We start from the raw sequence: 24,525 nt of genomic DNA, 5'->3' as shown, positions 1-24,525 counted from the left end.
AGACTGAAGTGACCGAATGAGTCTTTTAATAGAAAAACACACGTGCAACAGCAACAACAAAATCTCACAATCCAGACGTCATTAGGCTTCAGTTCTTCACTTTGGGGGGTGGCCTGTTGAGAGGAAGAGAGGAGATGGGGAGTCATAGCCTGTCCCCACAAGTAGTGAGACAGATCAAGGGCAGCGGGCAGGGCTCTGCGCTCACCTGTACACACCCACCACCACAGCGTGGTCCCTTTCATATGGCTCCAGGGTCAACTGCTCCTGGGGCTTCATGTTCTCCTGCTGCATCTTCTTCACTTCAGAAGCAAATACTGCCTCAGCTGAGGCCGTGGAGTCAATGCAGTTGGCCTGCAGGAGGGCAGGATTCAAGTCGGCAGCTAGCCTCAGGGCCCTTATCCCCCTTTTGTGTTGTGTAAGGTCGGCGGTTCAAGCCCACCAACTGCTCCTTAAAAACCCTATATGGGGTCGCTGTGGGTCGGAACCAACTCAACAGCACTTCACAACAACAGCAATAAAAAGGAGCTCTGGTAGCAGTAGTTACAAATCTGGCTGCGAATCTCAGGGTTAGCATTTCAAAACTACCAGCTGTTCCCTGGGAGAAAGACGAGGCTTTCCACTCCAGTACAGATTTACAGCCTCGGAAACCCTGTCCATGGCACATAACAACAACAGCAATAAAGCACTGGACTGCAAAATCTGTTTGAACTGCAAGGTTAGTGGTTCAAACCCATCATGCTCCTTGGAAACCATATGGGTCAGAACTGAACACAGAGAACCTATGGAGTGCAGTTCTACTCTGAAACACGTGCGGTCACCATCAGTCGGAAGTCGGGGTCAATGACAACTGGTTTGGATTTCTTCTTTTTTGTGTTTACAGCAGGGTTTTTAAAATGTGGGATAAAGTTACACTGAACTCTTACTTAGTTTGAATTTGGACTAGGAAATTTTATCTACAAGTCAACAGTTTTACATTTTATATCCAGGCTTTTGTTGTTCTTTTAAAATAAGAGTAATCATGCAGCCGGGAATGACAAAAAGTAGGAAAAAGCAAACTCTCGTAGAATTCTCAGTCTTTCAAAAGAAAGTTTCTTAGAATGCACTTGGTGGTGGTGGTGTGATGTACCACCATCACACCACACCAGTGACCTCATTCAGGGTTTCCGAGGTTGTAAATCTTTACGGGAGCAGAAAGCCTCATCTTTCTTCTGAGGAACAGCTGGTATTTTTGAACTACTGACCATGAGGTTAGCAGCCCAATATGCATCCACTATGCTACCAGAGCTCCTTAAAATGCACTTAGCATTTAGATTCATCTAGTGTTGATTCTATACCAGGCTCTGTTTCTAAGCACTTCACACAGACTGATACATTCAGTCCTTACTTGTACCCTAAAAAAGACTGGAAAGAAATCTATTGGACTGGCTGCTTGTCAAGACACAGGTAAGATACGCCTGGGGATTCCCCTACCCAGCTTAAGACTCCCATAAGGCTGTTACCTTAATAGAAATCACAAAGTGCCCTCCATTACGTAGGAACGTATGGGCATTCAGGGCCACAATTCGCGTCTGGTCAGGCTGGGCCACGTCAGCAAAGATCACGTCCACCATTGCTAGGGAGATGGGGAATGGTAGTTATTCAAAATCAAGTCCACCAGAGAGCTTCCCAGCTGCCCCACGGGACCTGTTCCCATTACTAGCAAGTTTTGGGCAGTTTCCCTGCCTCCAGTCTCACCCTCTCCCTAATGCCCTCCCCCACAACCCTTATCAACCCCAAGGTGGGTCCAGAACCCACAGCCAACATCACTTATTGACTACTCTTGTAAATCATAGTTGCCACCTACTCTGTGGCCAGCCCCGGCTGGGTGTGGGGGACACAGAGACGAGTCAGACCCGGACCCTGCCCTCGAGTCGCTCCAGGGTCTGGGGGTGGAGACAGACACGTCATCAAAACAAGCAAGTAAAGGTAAGTACTGACAGCAAGAAGTGTCTGCAGTATTGTCACTGAAAACAAGTTGCAGGATGGGGTATGGTATGATGGTAGTATGGGGAGCAAAACAGAAAAAACCAGTGAAATGAAAAGGTTCTGTTTTTACACACTAGTGTGATTAAAAATACAAAACGAAACACAAAAACACTAAAAAGGTGGTGTAATGAAAATGGGCTCTTAAAAGCAAGAAAAGCAGATACCCAATTAAGCTCCTGAGTTTTTTAAACTAAATCATTGATATTCACATTGGGCCACTCTGGGCCAGGCCCATATAAAAAGTTTTGGGGGAAGGAGGGAAGAAAAGATGAAGGACAAGATGGGGACCTTCAGAGAGCGAAAGTGCCAGACCGTGAAGCTAGGCCACCATCCCTACAATCTCACCTTCCCTTGTCATTCCCATGGACTTAAAGAGGCCTACTAACCCAGCTTTATCCGATTCAGGTCTCAGTCTCCGGCAGACTACCTGGCTCCTACCCCACCCCGACCTCTCCAGATGCCTCACCGATGAGCATTCGGTATTTGTGCGGATGCCTTGCGTCTTCAATGACAGGGATTATGTTGGTCCTCTTCTTGGCCAGGTTAATGAGGTCACGGCCAGAACGATGGGAGAACTCGACTGCATAAACTAGACCATCCTAGAGCAAATCAAGCAGTAACAGTAGGTTCTCATGTACTGAGCTCCTATTTACCAACCATATACTAGGTGCAACATTTCTGCAAATCTCCAAAACCAAACTCCACCATTAAATGACTACTGTTATCATGTATGACAAGTGACTGTTGTTGTCACGTCCATTTTATAGGTGGGTAAACTGAAGTCCAAGGGCTATGTAACATGCAAGCAGATCAGCACATTGCGCAATCCGTAACCAGGTAGTGGAGCAGGAGCCATGCTGTCAGGTGCACATGTGCCCTCCAGGTGGGGGTCTCAACACACAGAAAAGTGGCCCATCAACATCAGAATTCCCATTCTAAACAATTCAAGAGAAGTCACTGATAGAACCAACTAGGTTTCTGATTTGGGGGGCATGAACTTTCAAAGACAGCAACCAATTCACTGCTATCTGTACTCCCAGCTCTGCAGCCTGTAACTCTGATCACCTGACCACACAGGCCCCTTCCCCTTGCAAGGCCAAGAACCCAGGAGTGGGGCAGAATGAGGCTCTGGTGGTCATCCAATTCAAGCAGCCTCTTCCACCCATGGGCACTTCCAGAATGCAGTGCCCGGCACTATGCCACAGTGCAGGGAAGCAGTCATGCCTAACTCCACGGTGGTAGTGTGGGTCCCTCCACCCACCCCACCAGCTGCTGTTACTCATTTCTCATGCTCCCCTTTCCCCACTTACCTGGCCTACAATGTCAGAGACGTGGGAGACAGTGGTGCCTGAGGCAGCTCCAAGGTAGAGCACCTTAGCCCCTGGCTTGATGTGGATCTGGTCCACGCCACCCAGGATCGCTGCTGCCAGCTTTGAGCGGAAAGGGTTCCAGGCACGGTACTCAATTTTGTCCTCTCCCTCCTGGACCAGGAGAGACGGGAGTGGGAATCCATGCTAGACTCTTCTTCAAGATCCCAGTCCCCTTACCCTGGAACCTTGAAAAGGACTGGACATTCAATTACAGTGCAAGTGATGAGTGTGGGTCCATGGCATTGGCCATCCATGCCACATGTGACGGTGGAATTTAATGACTCAGGGAAGAGAGGATGGCCGTAGGCCATAAACACAGACACACACAAGACCGTGTCAGGTAACATTAAGGTCTACAAAACCATTCAATAAACATTTACTGTGCCATGTGCCAGACCCCAACCGGCACTAGGGATTAAACCATGAACATGACAAAGATCCCTGAAACACAGGGCACAGTGCAATGGTGACAGGTGGTACGGAAAGGACAAAGCTAGGTAGACATGAAGTGTGGGAAATAGGGTGAGGGAAGAGTGAAAACAAGAAACAGTGGCCTGGCCAAGGACAAACCGAGTGGGAAATGTCTGAGTTAGCCCTGAAGGAGGTGGGAAAAACCATTTCAGGAAAGGGGGAAGCTGGTGAGAAGCCCTCAGACAGGAGAGGGAATGACATGGGACAGTAAGGCCCCTATCAATAAGACAAGGTGACCAGGCCAGAGGTGAACAGTAAGAGGCAGCCTCACCCAGAGCTGTGGGAAGAGCACTGCAGGCCAGGGAGCAGCAGGGTCAGCTGGTTACAGGGTCCTCCCCAGTCAGGGGATGGTGGGAGGAGATGAGACCATACAAGGCCAAAGGGCGACTCCAGACTCTAACCGGATGGCAATGGAGAGTCACAGAAGGCACTTGTATTAACAACACCTGACTCATGTATTAAGAATAGCCCCTGGCCTCCAATGCAAACAAGACACCTGGCTTTGTGAGTGTGAAATAGAAGCAGGGAGACCCGACTGCAGGTTACATCAGCAGGACCCCACATCTCACCGAAATGGAGACTCGCTTTTCTCCATACACCGATTCTCCAGGGACCAGATTCTTGGTGACCAGCGCATCTTCCTTTCCGCGGCAAATGAAAACACCTGGGTGCAGGATCAGAAGGAGGTGAGGACTGGGGCCACGCTGCACCCCACCCATCAGCCAGTCCCCTCCTTTTTCACTCACCCTCATGCCGATGAGGTTCCACCATCACATTCTTCCCAGATGGGTTTCCTCGTTTTCCTCCCCTCCCACGACCCCGGTTGCCAGACTGGAACCCTCCTCCACCTATAGGAGAGAGACACAGTGAGAGAGGGAGGCCCCCAGTCTCTTCCCACCCTGCTCCCTGGAGCACAAGCAATGCCATCACACTAGCCAACCTTACTCACCACCTCGTCCTCCTCCTCGACCACGGCCCCTGAAGCCGCCGCCACCTCCTCGACCTCGGCCTCCACCAAAGCCTCCGCCAAAGCCTCCTCGGCCACCGCGGCCACCACGGTCACCCCCAAAGCCACCTCGGTCGCCAAACCCGCCTCGGCCTCTGAAGCCACCCCCTCGGGGACTGAAACCTATGGTTAAAAAAAAAGGAACAGGTGATGTAGCTGAAAGTTAACAAATCCCATACCTAGAATTCCACTGAGAAGAGACCCCAGGAAAATGGGTGTTTACAAGGGGACTGCAAAGAACCCCATTGTCTTTTCATTCCATTTTCCCACGAACTTTTAAAGTCTTCTCATATGTACATATTGTTGTTAAGTGCGGTCGACTCGGACTCACAGTGACCCTGTATAGAGTTTCCAAGGAAGTGCTGGTGGGTTGGAACCGCTGACCTTGTGGTAGTAGTCCAGTCCTTATTCTATGGTGCCACACCAGGACTCCCAGAAATATCCACAGAAGAAAAACTGGGCCAACCCAAATACCCACTGGTAGAATGGCTCAACAAGATGTGGGCTAAGTACAGCCAACAGTGGGAGCATGATCTACAGCTATGCACAGCAGGGTAAACTTTACACTCGTGTCTAACGGGAAAAAAAACAAACCAAAAACCAAGTCCCAGAAAACCACATCCAACACAGGATCACTAACAATGAAAATGAACGGGAACCTGCCGTCATCAAGCCGACTCGGACTCACAGTGACCCTAAAGGACAGAGCAGAACTGCTGCATGGAGTTTCCGAGGTTGGAAGTAGACATTCTTGTCTTTCTACTGGGGAATGGAAGAACTGGCCCTTCCGTGCTTAACCACCATGCTACCAGAGCTCTAAAATGAACTTGCGGTCTGTTCTCATTAGGTACCACTGGGAGTCAATTCTGACTCATAGTGACCCCATATAGGGTTTCTGAGGCAGTACATCTTTATGGGAGCAGAAAGCTTCATCTTTCTCCCAAGGAGCAGCTGGTGAGCTCGAACTGCCAACCTTGTGGTTCACCGTCCCGTGCTGTATCACAGTTACTGTGCTCCCAAAATGAACTTGGTGAACTACAACTAAATTACCAAGGAACTGAAATGAACCAGTGCCACGCAGTGCTGGTGTACACAAGTATGTGCTAAATAAAAACAAAACACGAGGGAAGGAAACAATGAATACGGAATTCATGACGGTGCTAATTATTGGGATGGAGGTATTATGGGCTTAGGAGAAGGGAAGAGAACACAGACATTCTGACTCAGGGTGACCGCAGGACTATCAGAACTGAGCTGTGCTCACAGGCTTCTCAATAGTTGATAGTTTGGAAGTCAACTGCCAGGCTTTCTTTGCAAATACTTGTGAATGGACTCAAACCTCCACTCTTTAGACTTGCAGCCAAGCGCATTAACGCCGTAGGGAGTCCATGTTGGGTTTCGGTGCTGTCAAGTTGGTTCCCAATCAGAACCAAACCCTGCCCGGTCCGGCATCATCCTCCCAACTGCTGTTAGGTTTGAGCCCACTGTTGTAGCCACTGTACCACTCCATCTCGGAGAGGGCAGGGAGGGCCTAGCTGCGGTTCGTCTTGGGGTTGCTTGAAGAAGGAGGTACACTGCCTGCATGCCTTGTGGCAGCAGAGTCCCCAAGCCCAAACTGAACTCATCGCCCTGTTTGCAGAAATCCCTCCCAACTCTGGGTTGGGGGAGGGAAGCAAACAAGTTAAAACTGTCCTTTAAGGGGCTAAGGACACACAGTGACTTAGACGCATGTTAGGGCTTGTCAACAAAGCTTGAAATGAAAAGAAAAATTCAATGAAACTTTATTTTCAACACTACAGAAAATAAGCTATAAAACAGTGTTTGAACAGAAATGTCCAGGTGCCAAAAAATTCAGTTTTGGACCTTTCTCTGAGGAACCTCAAAGACAGTTTTTCATTTCAACAGCTCATGAACCATATAAGTTGTAGAACAATAGTGTGGTTATTTGGAAACCAACTCAAACCCCCACTGTAGCTGAGTTGATTCCAACTCCTAGCTAGCAACCCCACAGGACACAGTAAACTGCTCCTTCAGGGTTTGAAGACTGTCAACCTCATCTTTCTCCCCTGGTGCAGCTGGCGGGTTTGAACTGCAGACTCTGAGGTTAGCAGCCATCACAGAAATCCACTGTACCACTAGGGCTCCTTAATATGGCAATTGTTGTTGTTGTTAAGTGCCATCAAGTCGGTTCTGACTCAAAGCAACCCTGTGTAGTTTCCAAGGAGCGGCTAATGGGTTTGAACTGCAGACCTTGCAGTAAGCAGCCCAGTGCTTATCCTACAGCACCACACCAGGACTCCAGTAAACATTAAAAACGATCTCCATTGATCAACACCATTCAATAATGAGGGTGCCACAGACTGGATGGCACTTAAAAACAAGGAACCTCTTGTAAAAATGCATTATGTTCACACCCTTATAAATATGTTCCATGCATCTTAATGCAATTAAGGATGAAAACTGTAAAATCTTTGATAACTACAAGATAGTTTACTTTTTAATCTTCTACGTCCCCTACAGTCTACTGTCCACATAGCTGTCTAGAAACACTGATCTTTTTTAAAATAGCAAGTAAGAAGATTGCCTCACTCTGCAGCCCAAATCTCTCTCGTCATTTCCATCCCATATGAAACGCACATTCCTTTCCCTGACCACCAGCGGTTCTCACTCTGGAGCAATCACTGAAATCATCCTGGAGATTCAGATTTAATTGGCCTGAGAACTTTGACCCTATGCTCTTCCTCCAGACAGCCTTCCCTCCTCAGCAGGAGAAGCCCAAGGCAGCTCATTCTGTGCCTTTTCATCTTTGCTGCCTCCTTCCTGCAGACACCTGCATGGCTTGGGCTTGGTCTCTGATTAAAGGTTATATACATCCCTGACCTCTAGACCCCTCTACCTGCACAATGCCTGGCACAAAGTGGGACTCCATCTATGTTACAGAAACGGACTCCTCGTGGACAGAGAGCACCCTGTCTGCTCGTTCAGAAAGCAGGGGATGATGGCATGGTAGGCAGAACAGCCCTTGTCCTTCCCCTCCAACAGCTCATGTGTCCCATGCAGGTGGGCAGGGGTCATCATCCCATTCAATGACCCAGAACAGTAGGCAAAGTACACACAGTCAGAGAAGTTACTGTGAGTCCTGGATCCTGACCCAGGCTTGATGAACCTGAGAAACATGGGCTTGCACACGAAGCTGTGAATCTTAACTCATTTCCAATCCTGGAACTCTTAGGAAAATGTGCTGAAAGCACCCACACTTCAGAAAAATTCATGTGTACACATGCTTCTGGAAATTGGGGTTTTTTTGGTGTGTGTGTGGGGGTGGGGAGGATCCCATAGACCCATTAATTTTAGATGAGCTCTCCTTCCCCATTTTTACAGATAGCAACTCCATCCTTTCAGCTATCCAGGCCCAAACCCTTAGCTGTCCTCAATTCTTCCCACATCCAACACCCAATCTGTTGGCTCTACCTTCAAAATACATTCCACGCCCACTAACGCTCTCGACTCTCATTCAAGTCACCCTGGTCTCCTTCAGGGGTAGTACAGCAACAACCTCCCCACTGAGGGGCCTACTTCTACTCTTGTTAAGTGTCATGGAGTCAGTTCCAACCCATAGTGACCTGTATAGGTTTCCTTGGACCCTCTTAATGTCTCTTTCCACACAAGCAAAATGCTAAGTGCCGGAGAGTCAGTTCTGAGTCCTATCGCCCCTATATAGCAGAGGTGGGGACCCTTTTTTCTGCCAAGGGTCATTTGGATATTTACAACATCTCTGAGGGCCATACAAAATTATCAACTTCAAAGTTAGCCTGCTCCATCTGGTCAAACATTTACTCGAAGGTACTTCATGAATGACGACCACAAATGTGAAGGCTGAAATTGTGTCTGTCTTAGCAAGGCCAGACCAAAGGATTCCAAAATTTATACAGCCCATGGACTCCTGGTGTGGTGCTGTAGGATCAGCAATGGACTGCGAAACACAGGATCAGCAATTCAAAACCACCAGTTGCTTGGAAACCCTATACAGGGTCTCAATGAGTCAAAACCGAGTTGATAGTCTTTAAAAATAATACAGCCCACGGGCCAGCTGGACATTCCCTGCCCCTGCTATATAGGGTTTCCGAGGAGTGGCTGGTGGGTTTGAATTGCCGACCTTGTGGTTAGCAGTCCAGTGCTTATCCTACAGCGCCACATCAGGACCCCTAGAAGTAAGATTTTTTGTTGTTGTTAAGGGCTGTCGAGTCAGTTCCGACCCCATAGCGACCCTGTATAGGGTTTCCAAGGAGCAGCTGGTGAGCTTGAACTACCAACCTTGCAGTTCAAATGACTGCAGTCTGACACATTAACCCACAGCGCCACACCATGACTCCTCCGATAGATCCCCTTAATAAAAGCAAATCAGACTCTATCTTGCTCCTGCATGAAGTTTTCTAAAGGCTTCCCTCTCACTCAGACTAAAATTCTTACTAAAGTGCTAGCTCCTGACAACTTCACGTCCTACTACACAATAGGGAAGAAAGTGTGCTCACCATCTAATGTGACAAGATGCCTGTAGGCAAGCCAGAATCAGAGGTACCTAGACTAGCTAGGCCCCATCTCACTTCACCAGGAGATCCCCAAACACTGTGAAAAGGAGCGCGGGAGGGGACCATGGACCCACAACCCCCTTCGCAGATGGCACCATCTCCACCCCTCCACCCCAAAAAGGAAAACATATGCTTAACAAATAGTCCACAATGGAAAACCATGTAATGCAGGTGCATAACGATGAATCTGTGAAACCCCTCACACAGCATGGGCGAACCTGGAGGACACTGGTGGTGGTGGTGGTGATGTACCGTGGAGTCGGTTCCGACTCACAGCGACCCTGTACCGGGTTTCCGAGGCTGTAAATCTTTACAGGAGCAGAAAGCCTCCTCTTTCTCCTGCAGAACAGCTGGTAGTTTCAAACGTGGAGGGCATTATGCTGAGTGAAATTGTTGTCAGGGGCCGTTGAGTTGGTATTGACCTACAGTGGCCCTATAAACAACAGAATGAAACACTGCCTGGTTCTGCTCCAACCTCATAATTGTTGCTATGTTTAAGCCCATTGCTGCTGCCACCGTGTCAACCCATCTCGTAGGGGTCAGTCATAAAAGGACAAACACTGTATAATATCACTGCTGTTAAAAGGTTTTCTTGATAAAAGAAACCTTTTATGATGGTTACCCTGGGTGGGAGGGAAGGGAAAATTACTCATGGGCTAGAGAGAAGATGGACTCCTGGTGTGGTGCTGTAGGGTCACCACTGAACTGCAAACAACAAGGCCAGCAGTTCAAATCCACCAGTTGCCCCTTGTTGTTAAGTGCTGTCGAGTCGATTCCAACCCATAGCAACCCTGTATAGGGTTTCTAAGGAGCCGCTGGTGAGCTTGAACCGCCAACCTTGCAGTTCAAACGGCTATGCAGTCTGGCGCATTAACCCACAGCGCCACACCAGGACTCCATGGAAACCGTATATAAAGTAGATATGAGTGGAAACCTACACCAGGGTTCTTAATAAAGGTAGACACATGTTAACTTGGGCAGTAGGGAAGGCAACATACAAGAGGGAAGTTGCCAGAGAAAAGATGAAGTAGCTGAAGGCACATAAATGCAAGAGTTACAATGAATGAAGGTCAATACTGTTACTGTTTACTGATGGTACATGAAGGGAATTGCAGCCATCTTAATGAAACCAGTTTTACATGCAATAAAGTAGATGATTTATTGCATGTAAAACTGGTTATCTGCTCTGCAAACTTTCACTCCATAATAAAACTAAAAACAAAACAAAAGGAAGACACAAACAGGCCCTTTTGGTCAAGCGTGGCAGATTTCCCATACCCAGCGAAACAAAATCTCTCATGGGGGGAGGGTGTGAGGGGCGCGGAGAGGATGCGAGGTAGGAGGCCTCAGGGGAGGGGAGCAAGAGCCGGAGACACCCGGAAAAACCTTAATTTTGTACCCTTTGAGAATAACAATGAAAAGCAATACACCAACATTGAGCTATTAGATGTCGATTTCAGTTTAAATGGTCTCATTTCATCAAGGAGGCCTGGTGGCGCAGTGGGTGAAGCGCTGGACCGCGAACTGAAAAGGTTGGCAGCCTGAACCCGACGACAGGCGAAATGAAGAAGCCGTCTGCTGCTCTCCTAAATAGTTGCAGCCTCGGAAGCCCTCGGAGCAGCACAACTCTGTCCTACAGGGTTACTATGAATTGAACTGACTTGACAGCTGTGCGTGGGTTTTCCTCACTTAATAGTATATGGCGCCATTTTATTGATGGGGAAACTGAGGCTTAGTGAGATAAACACACTAGCCCAAGGTCACGCCAAGTAGACTAAGAACTAGATTAGGAAGCAGAGCCAGGGCTGATACCGTCTGCTGTCAAAGCCAGGACTCCCACCATACCATCGGGAGAAACCCGGGGTAGGTTCGTCAGAATTCCGGGAAAGGAGTATGAATAAAACCATTCATTCCCGGTGATTAGATTCCGTTCCTGTCCCTCCCACCAGTCTTGAGCTTGAGTTCTATCTCACAGCGGAGTTGGGACTCACCAGGCCCACGATCTCCACTCCATCCCCGGGCCCACGCTCCCGCGAAGAGAGCGGCAAAGTGAGTCAGATCCAGCCGTACACTAACTACCAAGCGGAGCCGAGAGCACTCCTCTACTCACGGTCCTCACCGAGAAGCCGGGTTGGGGGACAAGAGGTAGCGGCAGTGACACGGAAGGCAAACGAAAGGCCTGCCATACCAAGCTTCGAGCGAACTAAGATCTCGGATGTCTGGTACCGAACTGAGTCACTTAGCGCTCCCGGCCCAATATCTTGGACGCCTAAAGATGGCTCGTTTGAGGCAAATTCCCGTTCAGGAACCCCGTTCCTGCCTCCCCCAAGAACCTGCCCTTAAGGGTCAAATCGATCCTAGGAGAAACCAGAACCCAAGACCAGATTGTAGGTTCAAAACTCCTGTCCCAAGGCAAGGCCCCGCCCCCAATCCGGCCAGACACCCCGATTTTGGCCCAGCCCTAGCCCCTGAATCCTACCCCAACCTCAGTACACACCTGGCCTCATGATGAGCGCGGAACTGCGCTACTCCGAAGTCTGTGGCGACCCCCGACTCCACGAGTCTCCGGCTTTCGCACGTGGAAAGGAGCGCAGGCGCGGGACGACGGACGGTGCGTGACGCAAACACGCTGTCCCGCCCCCCTCGAACCTCGACTACGCTTGAAGCCCGGCGCGCGCGCACTGGGCGGCCGTTCCCCTGGCTTCTCGCGACAGCGCCCTCACTGCTCTCGCTAAGCCTTTGCTTGTAATCACTTCACTAAACAAGCTTCATCCCGCCGTTTGGCTGATACCTTAATATGGGGTTCTTACTGTGCCGTCGTCTCCTTTCCTCTATAATGCTCTGGGCTGCAAAGTCGGTTTGAACCGCAAGATCAGCAGTTCAAGCTAACCAGCCGCTCCTCGGAAGCCCTATACAGGGTCCCTATGGGTCGGAACCGACTCGACGGCACGTAACAACAACAGCTAACACCCTAAGGTTTCTCTCGACACCCAGAATGCCTTTCTTAACCAATTTCCACCCTCAAAAACAGCGCCGGCGCTGAGTTCCCATTCATATACTCGAAAACAATTTATTATGATCCTTGTATATACCAGGGATGGTTCTGTTGTGGTTAAATGCCGTCAGTTCGGTTCCGACTCATTGGAGCAGCTAGTGAGTTTGAACCACCAACCTTGCGGTTCAAACCGACCTTGAGGTCAAGTGCTTATCCTACAGTATTACACCTGGACTTCACAGCTGTTATTGTTGTTTAGTGCCCATCTTGTTAGGTGCGGTGAGTCTGTACCGACCCACAGAGACCCTGTGCACAACAGAACGAAACACTGTCCGTTCCTGGGCAAACCTCACAATTGTTGCCACGCTTGAGCCCATTGATGCTGTCACTTTGCCAATCCATCTCTCTGGGGTTCTTCCTCTTTTTCTCTGACCCTCCACCTTACCGAACATGATATCCCTCTCCAGTGACTGGTCCTTCTTGACAATATGTTGGAAGTATGAGAAACTAAGTCTGGCCATCCTGGCCTCCAAGGAGCACTCTGACTGTACCTTTTCCAGCACAGATCTGTTTGTTCTGTTGGCAGCCCATGGTACTTTCAATATTCTCCTCCAACACTGTAACTCAAATGCATCAATTTTTCTACCATCTTCCTTAGTTACTGTCCAACTTTCACATGCATGTGAGGTTATTGAAAATACCATAGCTTGGATGAGGTGTACCTTAGTCCTCAAGCTGACATCTTTGCTCTTCAACACTTTGAAAAGGTCTTGTGCAACAGATTTGCCTAATGCAATATGTCCTTTGATTTCTTGGCTGCTGCTTCCATGAGTGTTGATGGCTGATCCAAGAAGAACAAAGTCCTTGACAACTTCAGTCTTTACTCCATTGATAAGAATGTTGTTTATTGGTCCAGTGGTGAGGATTTTTGTTTTCTTTACACTGAGATATACAAACCATACTGAAAGCTGTGGTCTTTGATCTTCATCAGTATTTTAAGTCCTCTTCACTTTCAGCAAGCAAGGTTGCATCATCTGTATACGGCAGGTTGTTAATGAGTCTTCCTCCAATCCTGATGCCACGTTTTTCTTCATTATAACCCAGCTTCTCGGATTATTTGCTCAGCATACATGTTGAATAAGTATGGTGAAAGAATACAACCCTGGCGCACACCTTTCCTAATTTTAAACCTTTTGATGTTCCCATGTTCTGTTTAAACACCTATCTCTCCATCGGTGCACAGGTTTCTCATGAGCACTGTTAAGTGTTCCGGGATACTCATACTTTGCAATGTTGTCCATAGCTTGTCATGATCCACACAATCGAAGGCCTTTGCATAGTCAATAAAACACAGGCAAACATCTTTCTGGTATTCTCTGCTTTCAGCAGAGATCCATCTGACGTCAGCAATGATATCCCTTATTCCAAGTCCTCTTTTGAATCCGGCTTGAACCTCTGGAAGTTCTCTGTCAATGTATGCTTGTAGCCATTTCTGTATTACCTTTAGTAAAACTTTACTCGCATGGGATATCAAAGATATTGTTCGATGATTTCCTCATTCCACTGGGTCACCTCTCTTTGGAATGGGCACAAATATGGATCTCTCCCAATCAGTTGGCCAGATAGTTGTCTTCCACATTTTTTGGCATAGATAAGTGAAGTTAGTGCTCATAGCGACCCTGTATAGGGTTTCCCAGGAGCAGCTGGTGAGCATGAACCACTGACCTTGTGGTTCAAGCTGATTTTGCAGTCGAGGGCATTAGCCCACAGCTCCACACCAGAACGCCAGACTCCATGTCTAGCAGACGGTAAGTGCTTTGGAGGAATTTACAACAAGAAAGAGGGATAGAAACTATTGGAGTAATATTTTCATAAGATTGTCAAGGAAATTGTAAGGAGAAATTTATAAATGTGGAGGGTGAGAGAAAAAGAGGAAGACTCCCAATGAGATGGATTGGCCAAGTGGCAGCATCGATGGACTCAAGCGTGACAACAGTAATGAAGTTGGCCCAGGATTGGGCAGTGTTTCCTTCTGCTGTGCATAAGGTCACTATGAGTCAGTACTGACTCAATGGCACCTAACAACAACAACAACAAATATCCATAAGTATAGGTCAAGCTCATCAGACTGTAGAGTTTTACACTTGTTTTCTTTAAAAAAAAAAAAAAAAAAAAAAGCCCCCACTTTTCCTTCATCTAGTCAGGTTCTGAACATTCAGCCATTGAAGCTAGGTCCAATGGGCACTATCTGCAAGTTTGGGCGCCCTTGTACATATCCCCTCACTTCGTATCAGTTGGACGCTCCACTCTCAGCTCTAGCCCTCCATGGCCATGTCCTTGTACAGGTCTCACCGTACTTCAGGCCAGCCAGCTGTCACCATACTCCAGGTCGATGGGGGTCTATGTAACTTGGTCAGGTTCAGCCCACCTCCTCATTGCTGCTTCCCCCGCCCCTACTTCCTCTCACTAGTAGACCAATGTGGTCACCAGCAAGCTTACATGCCTGCTCATGTATTCCCTTTGAGTTTCAGTCTTGGGGGGGTGGGTTGTCCTGAAGGGGCTTGGTTGCTTGCCTTGATGGCTTCCCAGTGAACAACTTGCTTGTTCTTGTATCAACTCTAGTCAGGTTTTGCTTCATGTATTTGAATCATTGTTGTTTGGTGCATAGACATTTAGAATTCTTTTATCTTCCTAGTCTATTGTATGTACCAATTTTTCTGCTCTTGGAATTGTTTCTTCTTCCTTCCTGATGCTCCAGTATTCTTTTATCATTTCCCTTTTGTTTGAGAAATTTTCCTTAGCCAATCTTTAAGGGTAGATCTGCTAGGGACAACTTCTTTTCATTTTCTTTCATTTGAGAATGTTTTTGCTGCTCCTTCATTCCTGAAGGACAGTTTCCCCAGGTATAGAATACATTGTTTGCAGCTCTTTGATTTAAACATTTGAAAATATATTATATCACTTTCTCCTAGTTTCCTTTTTTATTTCTGATAAGAAATCTGTCATTCAAATGGTTGGTCCCCTAATGCTTAATTTCTGAATGTCTGGTTTCAAGATTTTTTTTTCTGTGTGTTAGTTTTCAAAATCTAAGTGTGCGTGTGATGTAGTGAACTCCTAGTGTGGCACTATAGGATCAGCACTGGACTGTGGACCACAAGGTCTGCGGTTCAAACCCACCAGTTGCTCTTTGGTAAGCCGATACAGAGTCACTATGAGTTAGAATTGACACGACAGCATTAACAACATCAAATGATGTGGTTGGATTTCTTCTGTTTGGAGTTCACTCTGCTGTTTTAGATTTGCTGATGTGTGTGTATGGGTGGGTGGGGTTAAATTTACAAAATTTGGGGAAGCTTTTAGTGGTTATTTCTCTGAACACTCTTTCAGTCCCACCTTTTTCTCTCTTTCTGGGACTCCAGTGATATGAATGTTGGATCTTTTGCTGTTGTCTCAAAGGTCCCTGGAGTCTCTGTTCACTTTTACTTTATTTGAACTCTTTGTGAATTGGGTGACGGTTTACAGAGCACATCAGTTCTCCATAAAATAATTCATACACATTTTGTTTCAAGTCATTGATTGTAATGGAACATCACGTAACCCGCTTCCTCCTGGCATTGCCCATTTCCATTCCTCCTTGAACTTTGTTCTCAGGAAAATACTGCTCTTTTGATATCAAAATGTTGGTTATTCTGAAATGTGTACCTCCCTAGTGTTATTGTTCACCTTGTAGTCTAGCTTGGCTGAAAGTTGAACTAGGGGGTGAGTTCAGTCCCAGGTCTGATGGGTGACTAAAGGTACATCTTCAGTTCCATCAGTCTCTGTCTGACCAGTAAGCCTGCTCTTTATCATTATTTTTTTTAGTTTTTTTAGGTTTTTGGGTTTTTTTTTTTTAGTAGAAAAAGCATTTTACTTATATGGAAAAAGCTACATTAAGATCTGTAAAAGGTGTTAATATAATATTGCCTATACAGAAAAAAGTTCAAACGTGATCAGCAACAGATAAAAGTTACACATCTTCCTATTTAGCAGTGCAATGAATTCACATTGCAATAAAGCTAAGTCAAGTCAACCAAAATTAAAACAAGTGTTTCTCCAAAATCAGCATATTGAGAATTACAGTGTAAAGATCATTTCAGGCTTAAGAAATCATTGATTAATCTACAGAATATCTTCAGACAAGGAAGACAGACAGTTAACTCATTTAATTAGTAGCTGCTGAGTTTCCTCAATACTGTTCACAGGAGAAAAAAATAATGAGTGGACACACATGGTAAATAGAAAGTATTCTGTCTATACAGCAAAAAAGGTGCGAATTATAAAGTGAGCTAACAAAAAATGAAATCTGAAGGCGGATTTATAAAACTGATGACATACAGTATTTTTCATGTAAAAACACTTGATTTCAGCAAAAAATAATTTGGTTGCTTTTCAGCTGCATTGTAGATGTTGCAAGTTGAAGATGCAGATGTTCAAATATCTTAAAAACCCCCATAATAAATGTCTTTCTTAATGCATACAAAATGATAAATGCAGTCTTATGGGTGTTTTATGAAGTTTGTTTTGTCTTGCTTCAGAAACACATTTAAAACGAGTAAAAATCAAAGCGTTTAATAGTACACGGAAACTGTACATAATGCTCAATTTACTGCTAATATTGAGAGAAAAAAAAGGAACCCTAGATTTGACCATACTCTGGTACATAAGAGTCCTGGTGTGGTGCTGTGGGCTAATGTCTCAGACTGCAAAGTTGTTTGAACGGCACACTGGTGGTTCAAGCTCACAAGTTTCTCCTTGGAAACCCTATGCAGGGTCGCTATGGGTTAGAATTGACTCAATGGCACCTAACAACAACTGGTACATATGAAAAAAACTTTTTTTGAATTTACATTGCATATTTCTGAGTTCATTCTCTTGCATGTCATTGTAGTTTCTTTGCCTGATTTATAGATTTGGCCACTCTCTGGTACTAAGGGGTCATCTGGATCAGGATCAAAAAGTAGAGAACATATGGATAATCAAACTTTTGATACAGTCTGAGCTGGTGGCCACTGTGACCTCAGGCTATCAATACACATACTTCCATTACTGTTTATGTTTGGATGGTAAATTTTTGCTGTGAAAGCTATCTTTGGTGGTTCAAAGGCATAGTCTGTTGGGAAGAGTGCAGTGAGAAAGAAGACTGCGCCTTGATCGGTGCTGTCAGGAGGTCCCAGAGTAATGGCTTGCTAGTGGGATGAGCCGTCTCCCTCAGGGCCAGTTGGACAGTGAGCAGGTGGATCCCGATGCAAATCCCTGTCTTCATATTTCCCAGCCTACCCTTCTCCCAATCCACCAATCCATCTCTTTGTCCATCCATCACCTCACACCCCCCAACAACTATTCATCATGAGCCAGATTCCCCAAGCTCATCGCTTGCTGTATGACAGGAAACAAAAGTCAGGGACCCATCTGAGAAGATATGAGACAAACATCTGGGTGGAGCTTAACATAGGTATTTATTGAATGCTCTTGCATTTGTCCTCATGGACTCAGCAGAGGGGAAGAGCAGTGTAGGGCAAATACTGCATCTTTCAACCACCGCAACTTCCAAGGGGATCAGGTCCCGAAATCTGTGATCCTGGTGGGTGGCTGATTACTTGTGGCTGCAAGAGACAGATATTTAGCACCTCCTCTTGCAGACTGAGTACCCACTCTGACAGCCCACCTCCCCTGAGGACCCAGGCTTCCATCCTACATCTCTCACCATGGGGAGAAGTCCTGTGCTCTCCAGAATTCCATCGCCATCTTCCCTGGGGAGTCATGCCCATCATTGGTCTGGTCCCCATCAAAGTTTCCACAGGCCCCACACAGTACTCCACTGTGCTTATCGCTGACCATTACAGCCAGCTGCCCGTTGGATCCAAGCGTCACCTGGACTCCAGCTTCCTGCTGTACTACTATGGAGCCATCTGGTGTTCGACTCACAGACACAGATGTTAACACCTCAGCTGGGAGATCCACTCGGAGACCATTCACCTGGTGGTGGTAGGGGGCAAACACAGAGGTGAGGCCAGAGTCACAGAGAAGCTGGGGTGTTACCAAGATGGAAACTCTGAGAGTTCATGAAGATGCTGAGACAGATGACTGCATGGAGAAATGGAGATATGAGGAAACTGTAGGCGATCTGGGTGGATGGATAGAGGAAGAGACAGATTATTGGAGAGCTGGAGAGATAAATACGTACATATGCCAAGGTCAGGGTAATAAAAAAACTTTGTATCAGAAAGCTGGACAACCAAACAGACCCCAAGGTCACCTTGTTTGATTCTAGTTCTCAAAATAAAAGAACCCTTGACCTCTCCTGTAAGTTACTGGTTTCCTGACAAAAGTAATGTTGTGCCTTATTTTTGCAATGCTGACGTTGGAAGATCAGTAATGACCTTAATAAATACAATAATCATATGGCAAAATTACTATTTCTGTATCACAGACTGGGTAACATTGTGTTATGTTTTTTTCCTAAATAATTGTTGTCTTTTTTAGTTGATGAGTTCATTCTTCTAAACTTGGACTCTTTAGCAAACCTTCTTTGACAGAAAATTCCTTTCTTTTTTTCTGAATGCTTTTGTGTCTAAGTATTCCTCTGACAGACAATTGCAAAGGTAGATGGATGGTTAGAGAGATAGCTGAAAAGATGGTGAATGGATGGATGGTAGTAAAGAAGGAAGGGAGGGAGGAAGAAAAGGGAGAGATAGTGACAGACAGAAGGAAAGAGGGAAGGTTGATTGACTGGACTGACAGATGAGTAGAGAGATAGATGGACTGACAGATAGATGGGTAGACACATGGATGACTGATAGATGAGCAGACAGGTGGACTGACTTACAGATGGGTAGAGAGATGGATGGACTGATAGATGAATAGACAGGTGGACCAACTGGTAGATGGTTAGAGGGATGGATGGACTGACAGATGGGTAGACACATGGATGACTGATAGATGAGTAGACAGGTGGACCGACTGATAGATGGTTAGAGAGATGGATGGACTGACAGATGGGTAGAGAGATAGATGGACTGACAGATAGATGGGTAGACACATGGATACTGATAGATGAGCAGACAGGTGGACTGACTTACAGATGGGTAAAGAGATGGATGGACTGACAGATGGGTAGAGACATGGATGGACTGATAGATGAGTAGACAGGTGGACCACTGACAGATGGGTAGAGAGATGGACAGAAAGCTCCATCAGGCTGCAGATACTCAAGCACAGGAATTGGACTGGTATCATCGGTTACCCAGCATATGGCCTAACACTGAGGGAACAGGGCCCTCAATTTGGAATTGGGATAGTGAGAACTATATGGTTTGGCAAATGCAAAATAGTTAGAAATGAAAGAAAGTCAAGGAGGAGATAGAAGTGGAGCACTGGGGCTGGAATGGACTCATGAACCAGAGGCAAAAAAGAACAGGTCCAAGGAGGTCCTTAAGAGAAAGCTGGAGGGAGGACAGCTGGGGAAATGGTCAAGTGGCCTTGAATTAGCAGGGGTCAGAGTCCCACCAAGCACTGTACTTGGAATCCCTTGTATCCTTGCAGTTACCACCAGCACCTCTGTCACATCAAAGTGTTAAGAACAAGGACTCCGGTGTGTTCGAAGCCTGGATCTCCCAGGTACTTTGTGAGTGACTTGAGTAAATGACGTAACTTTCTTGGGCCTCAGTTTCCTCTCTGGGTAGAATGATGATAGTAATGGTCCCTTCTGATAGATGTGTTGTGAGGAGTCAATGACCTCAGATGTATTAAGGGTTTAGTGTAGGGTCTGGAAAAGGTAAGTAAGTGTTCAATAGCTGCTGGCTGTGGTAGCTGGCCTCCAAGATGGCCCCTATCAATCCTGCCTCCTGCCATTCATGCCCTTGTGTAAGACTTTCCCACATCTATATCAAGGTTTGGTCTTCATGGCCAATAAGAAATGGTAGAGTTCATACGTCACTTCTGAGCTTAGATTATAAAAAGATTGCGGCTTCCATCTTGCTTCTCTCTTGGATCACTTGCTTTGGGGGAAGCCATATGGTGAGCAGCCCATATGGAGAGGCCCAGATGGTGAGAAACTGAGGTCTTCTGCTAACAGCCAGTGAGTGAGCACAGAAGTGGCACCCAGATAAGTCTTCAAGACTGCCGCCTTGGCCAACAGCTTGCCTGCAACCCCCGATCCAGTACCACCCAGTTCAACTGCTCCTGGATACCCAACCCTCAAAAACGATACATTTTTATAGTTTTTAATTAAAAAAAAGATAATAAATTTTGGCTATTTTAAACTGCTATGCTTTGGGATAATTTCTTATGAAATAACAAATAACTACTATATCAGCTCTCATTAGTATAAATATTGTTGCTAAAGTGGTCAGTTACTGCTTTTGACCACTCAGCATCTACATCACTCTCTTCTAGCAAAAGAACCTCCCTGAAGTTTTCCTTTGGGACGCCCCTCAATATCCTACTTTGAACCCAACTCCATGTTGATCTTTGTTGTTGCTGTTACGTGCCACTGAGTCAGTTCCGACTCATAGCAAGCCTGTATAGGGTTTCCGACGAGTAGCTGGTGAGTCTGACCTACCAATCTTGTGGTTCAAACTGACCTTGAAGTCTAGCGCATTAACCCGCAGCACCACACCAAGACTCCAGAAAAGGGTTAACATGGCAGGCCTGAGACGGCTGTCTTTACAAAGGCTGCTTCCAAGGTTGGCCCTTGGTTGGTGTCTGGGAATTTATATTTCTGAAGAGTCCGCACCATTCCCAGAACTGGTAAAAGTATTTCACTGTGCCTAAACGTCACCACTCATCTTGTCAGTTTATCGTACCGTGGTGGCTTGTGTGTCGCTGTTGCTGGAAGCTATGTCACGGGTATTTTAAATCCCAGCAGGTCACTCATGGTGGATGGGTTTCAGTGGAGCTTCCAGCCTAAGTCAGACTAGGAAAAAGGAGAAGCAGACTGCTTCTGAACGTTTAGCTACTGAAAAACCTTATGAATCGCTTAAACTATTTGCTCAAACAATGTAGTTTATGCTGAACACCTAGCTTTCCTTCTAACAGTCTGAAATTTGGATATCGCCCAAGCAAAAGTTGCCTCCATGACCGGCCTCCAATCCAAATGCTGCCTGCTGAGTCTCTAATGAACATCCCTGGTAGACACATGTCAGTACTCATAGCTGCAGGAATTAAAACTATCCAGTGTGACCCGGGGGAGAGGAGTCTGGAAGGCTTTCATCTGGTTTCCTCCAGACTCTGCTTCATGCGCCTTGGCCCTTGGCTGATTTTGTCTTGTTTCTTTGTGCTGCAATAAATCTTAGCTGTGAATATGACTATATTCACTGAGTCCTATGAATCACTCTAGCAAATCAGTGAAACCTAGGAATGGTCTTGAGGACTCCTGACCATTGTGATCCCCCAACCTGACCAATCACAGCATTTTAGTCTTAAGGGCAAAACAACTAGTGCCAGAGGTGGGCATGTGACCCCAACACTGGCCCAGTGAGATATCATCCTGGGGTTTTGGCATCATGTTCTGGTAAGGTAGATCAATTGGTGGGATGTTGGCCTCAAGCAGTTGGAGGCTCATCTTTGCCCTGCGATGATGCGAGAGCCTACTGAAGGCTGATGCTGATTTTTGGTGACAGCATTTCTAAGACACAGAGGGGAGAATTCCTGATAGTACCGTGATCCCACCACTCCTGAAGCTCTATCCCTGGACTTCCTAATTACTGAGCCAATATGTTCTTTTTTTGCTTAAGGCATTTTGAAATTGGTTTTCTGCCACTTTTTGATTCCTATCACTTGCAACCAATGGAGTCTTGATTAATACTAATGCCCAAATGATTAAGTTCCTTGCATACATTTCTGTGTGTCAAGAACTCAGCTGACTTAGAGACCAAGTTTGAGACACGGAGATAAATATAAATCCAGAGACCGAACTACAGGGACCTGGATGTAGACAAGTCAGACAGAAAGAGACAGACAGGCAGCCAAGCAGCCAAGAATGTAGGAACATTGCTGTTAGAGGAAGAACAAAAACCCAGGCTTACCCATACGCCCTTGCTCAGGGTTATGGTGACCATCCCATCATGGAAGAAGATGTGGGCCTGGCGAACAGCTTCGGCCTGGCCTTGGCAGGGTCGGACGTCGGTGACCACACGATACCAGGGGCTAGTCTTCTGCCGTCCTGGGCAAAGAGTGGAGAGCTCATAGACGCCAGGGGAGCTGACGGCAATGTGGGCCCCATCAAAGGAGGTGAGATTGGTGTCTGCAGAGAGGGAACAGAGGCCGTGGGGGGTCCAGCAGTCCCGGGTTCCGGACTGAACGTCACACACACGGCCTAAGGGGCAGCCGGCTGCCTGGCAGGTGAGGCCCGTGCTGGAGGAACAGGAGCAGCGCTCACTGCAGTCTGAAGTCAGCAGGGAGGAGTTCACCTGGGACGGAAAGGTACAGGTGATAGCTGTGAGGTGGATTGCAAAAATGGGCACAAACCTGCTCTCCATTATACTGAAAGCATGGGAAAAATGAAATCAAATCATCCAGCCACTAAAGAATTGCGAAGAATCTGTACCACCATGAATTCTGCCATGATATAAGGTCTACTCCAGTTCTGGTGGTCCATCAGTTCAGTGATACTTGGGGCCCCTTGTGCTGACACCTCTTTCAACTGATCCTAAATATTCCTGTGGTTTGATTTGGATGTGGTTCCTCTCACCAAACATCAGTATCCATGTAGAGGGATTTTTGCAGCAGCTTCTTTTAAGAAGTGAAATTTATTTCCCCTCCTCCTGTTTCTGGGCTGCTCTAATGACTATGCTTTGGCCGATACGTTGCTGTTAAGCACTGTTGAGTCGATTCTGACTCACTGCCACCCTATGTAGGGTTTCCAAGGAACGTTTGGTAAGTTTGAACCACCGGCCTTGTGGTTTAAGCCAACCTTTTGGTCCAGTGCTTATCCTACAGAGCCATCCCATACTTGAGGGGGCTTCAAAGAGTTTGTGAAAAAACTACATTGCTTTTTTTCCCATTTTCCCACAAACTTTTGAAGCCCCCTCAAAGACCACAGCCTTTGGTATGGGTTGCATTTCAATGTAAAGAAAATAAAAATTCTCACCACTGGACCAATAAATAACATCAAGATAAATGGAGAAAAGATAAGTTGTCAAAGACTTTATTTTGCTTGAATCTACTATCAACACTGATGGAAGCAGCAGTCAAGAAATCAAACGACGTAATGCATTAGGCAAAAATGCGGCACAAGACCTCTTTCAAGTGTTCAAGAGTAAAGATGTCAGTTTGACGACTAAGGTATACCTGACCCATGCTATAGTATTTTCAATAAACTCATATGCATATGAAAGTTGGATAAAGAATAAGGAAGACTGTACAATAATTATGATGTTGGAGGAGAACATTGAAAGTACCATGGACTGACAAAAGATCAAACAGATCTGTGTAGGAAGAAGTGCAGCCAGAGTGCTCCTTGGAAACCAGGATGGTCAGACTTCGTCTCTCATACTTTGGACATATTGTCAAGTGGGTCCAGTCTCTGGAGAAGGATATCATGTTTGAAGAAGTGGAGGGTTGGAGAAAAAGAGGAAGACCCCCAATGGGATGGATTGGCACAGTGGCAGCAGCAATGGGCACACATGCAGTTAACGATTGTGAGGTTGGCGCAGGACTGGGCGGTATTTCGTTCTGTTGTGCATGGGCCGCTGTGATTCAGCACTGACTTGATGGCCACTAACAACAACATACAATGCAGTAGTAGCAATTGATCAGTTTCAAGTTTAGTCCTCAAGAGACATTGCAGCTTCATTCTCTCTCACTCTGCTTAGTAATCATGAGAACAATCCTGGGCTAGCCTGTTGGAGGGTGAAAGGCCACATGGAAGAGCAACAACTGCTTCAGCTAAACACACCTGGGTCAGTCAGCCCTCAGCTAACCCGTCTGTGATTACAAATACATGAGTGAGCCCAAGAGACAGATAGCAGAGGAGGCGTTCTGCTCCCGTAAAGATTTACAGCCTCGGAAACCCTATACAGGCAGGGCTGC

At 46.5% G+C, this 24,525-nt stretch overlaps 2 protein-coding genes across 2 annotated transcripts in view; both read right to left on the bottom strand.

Annotated features, from left to right (window-relative positions):
- Positions 1-13: 13 nt before the first annotated feature.
- Positions 14-17,758, bottom strand: FBL (fibrillarin). The gene is made up of 10 exons (XM_006871526.1): positions 17,642-17,758; positions 11,959-11,986; positions 4,819-4,995; positions 4,613-4,714; positions 4,436-4,530; positions 3,336-3,506; positions 2,492-2,624; positions 1,500-1,612; positions 206-351; positions 14-113 (listed from the first exon to the last, which is right to left on the bottom strand). Exons 1-10 carry the CDS (start codon positions 17,756-17,758, stop codon positions 89-91), a joined length of 1,107 nt encoding a protein of 368 aa, XP_006871588.1. The 3' UTR covers positions 14-88.
- Positions 17,759-17,861: 103 nt separating this feature from the next.
- Positions 17,862-24,525, bottom strand: part of FCGBP (Fc fragment of IgG binding protein) — a 44,761-nt gene continuing 38,097 nt past the window's right edge. The window contains exons 18-20 of the mRNA XM_006871525.1: positions 22,521-22,904; positions 18,200-18,471; positions 17,862-17,871 (exon numbers count right to left, since the gene is read on the bottom strand). Of these exons, the coding sequence (XP_006871587.1) occupies positions 17,862-17,871; positions 18,200-18,471; positions 22,521-22,904 (666 nt within the window). The remainder of the gene's footprint in view (positions 17,872-18,199; positions 18,472-22,520; positions 22,905-24,525) is intronic.

The sequence above is a fragment of the Chrysochloris asiatica genome, unplaced genomic scaffold, assembly GCF_000296735.1.
Source record: "Chrysochloris asiatica unplaced genomic scaffold, ChrAsi1.0 scaffold00168, whole genome shotgun sequence".
Taxonomy (NCBI): domain Eukaryota; kingdom Metazoa; phylum Chordata; class Mammalia; order Afrosoricida; family Chrysochloridae; genus Chrysochloris; species Chrysochloris asiatica.
Note: the sequence above shows the minus strand (reverse complement) of the source record. Positions and strands in the feature narration are given on the sequence as shown.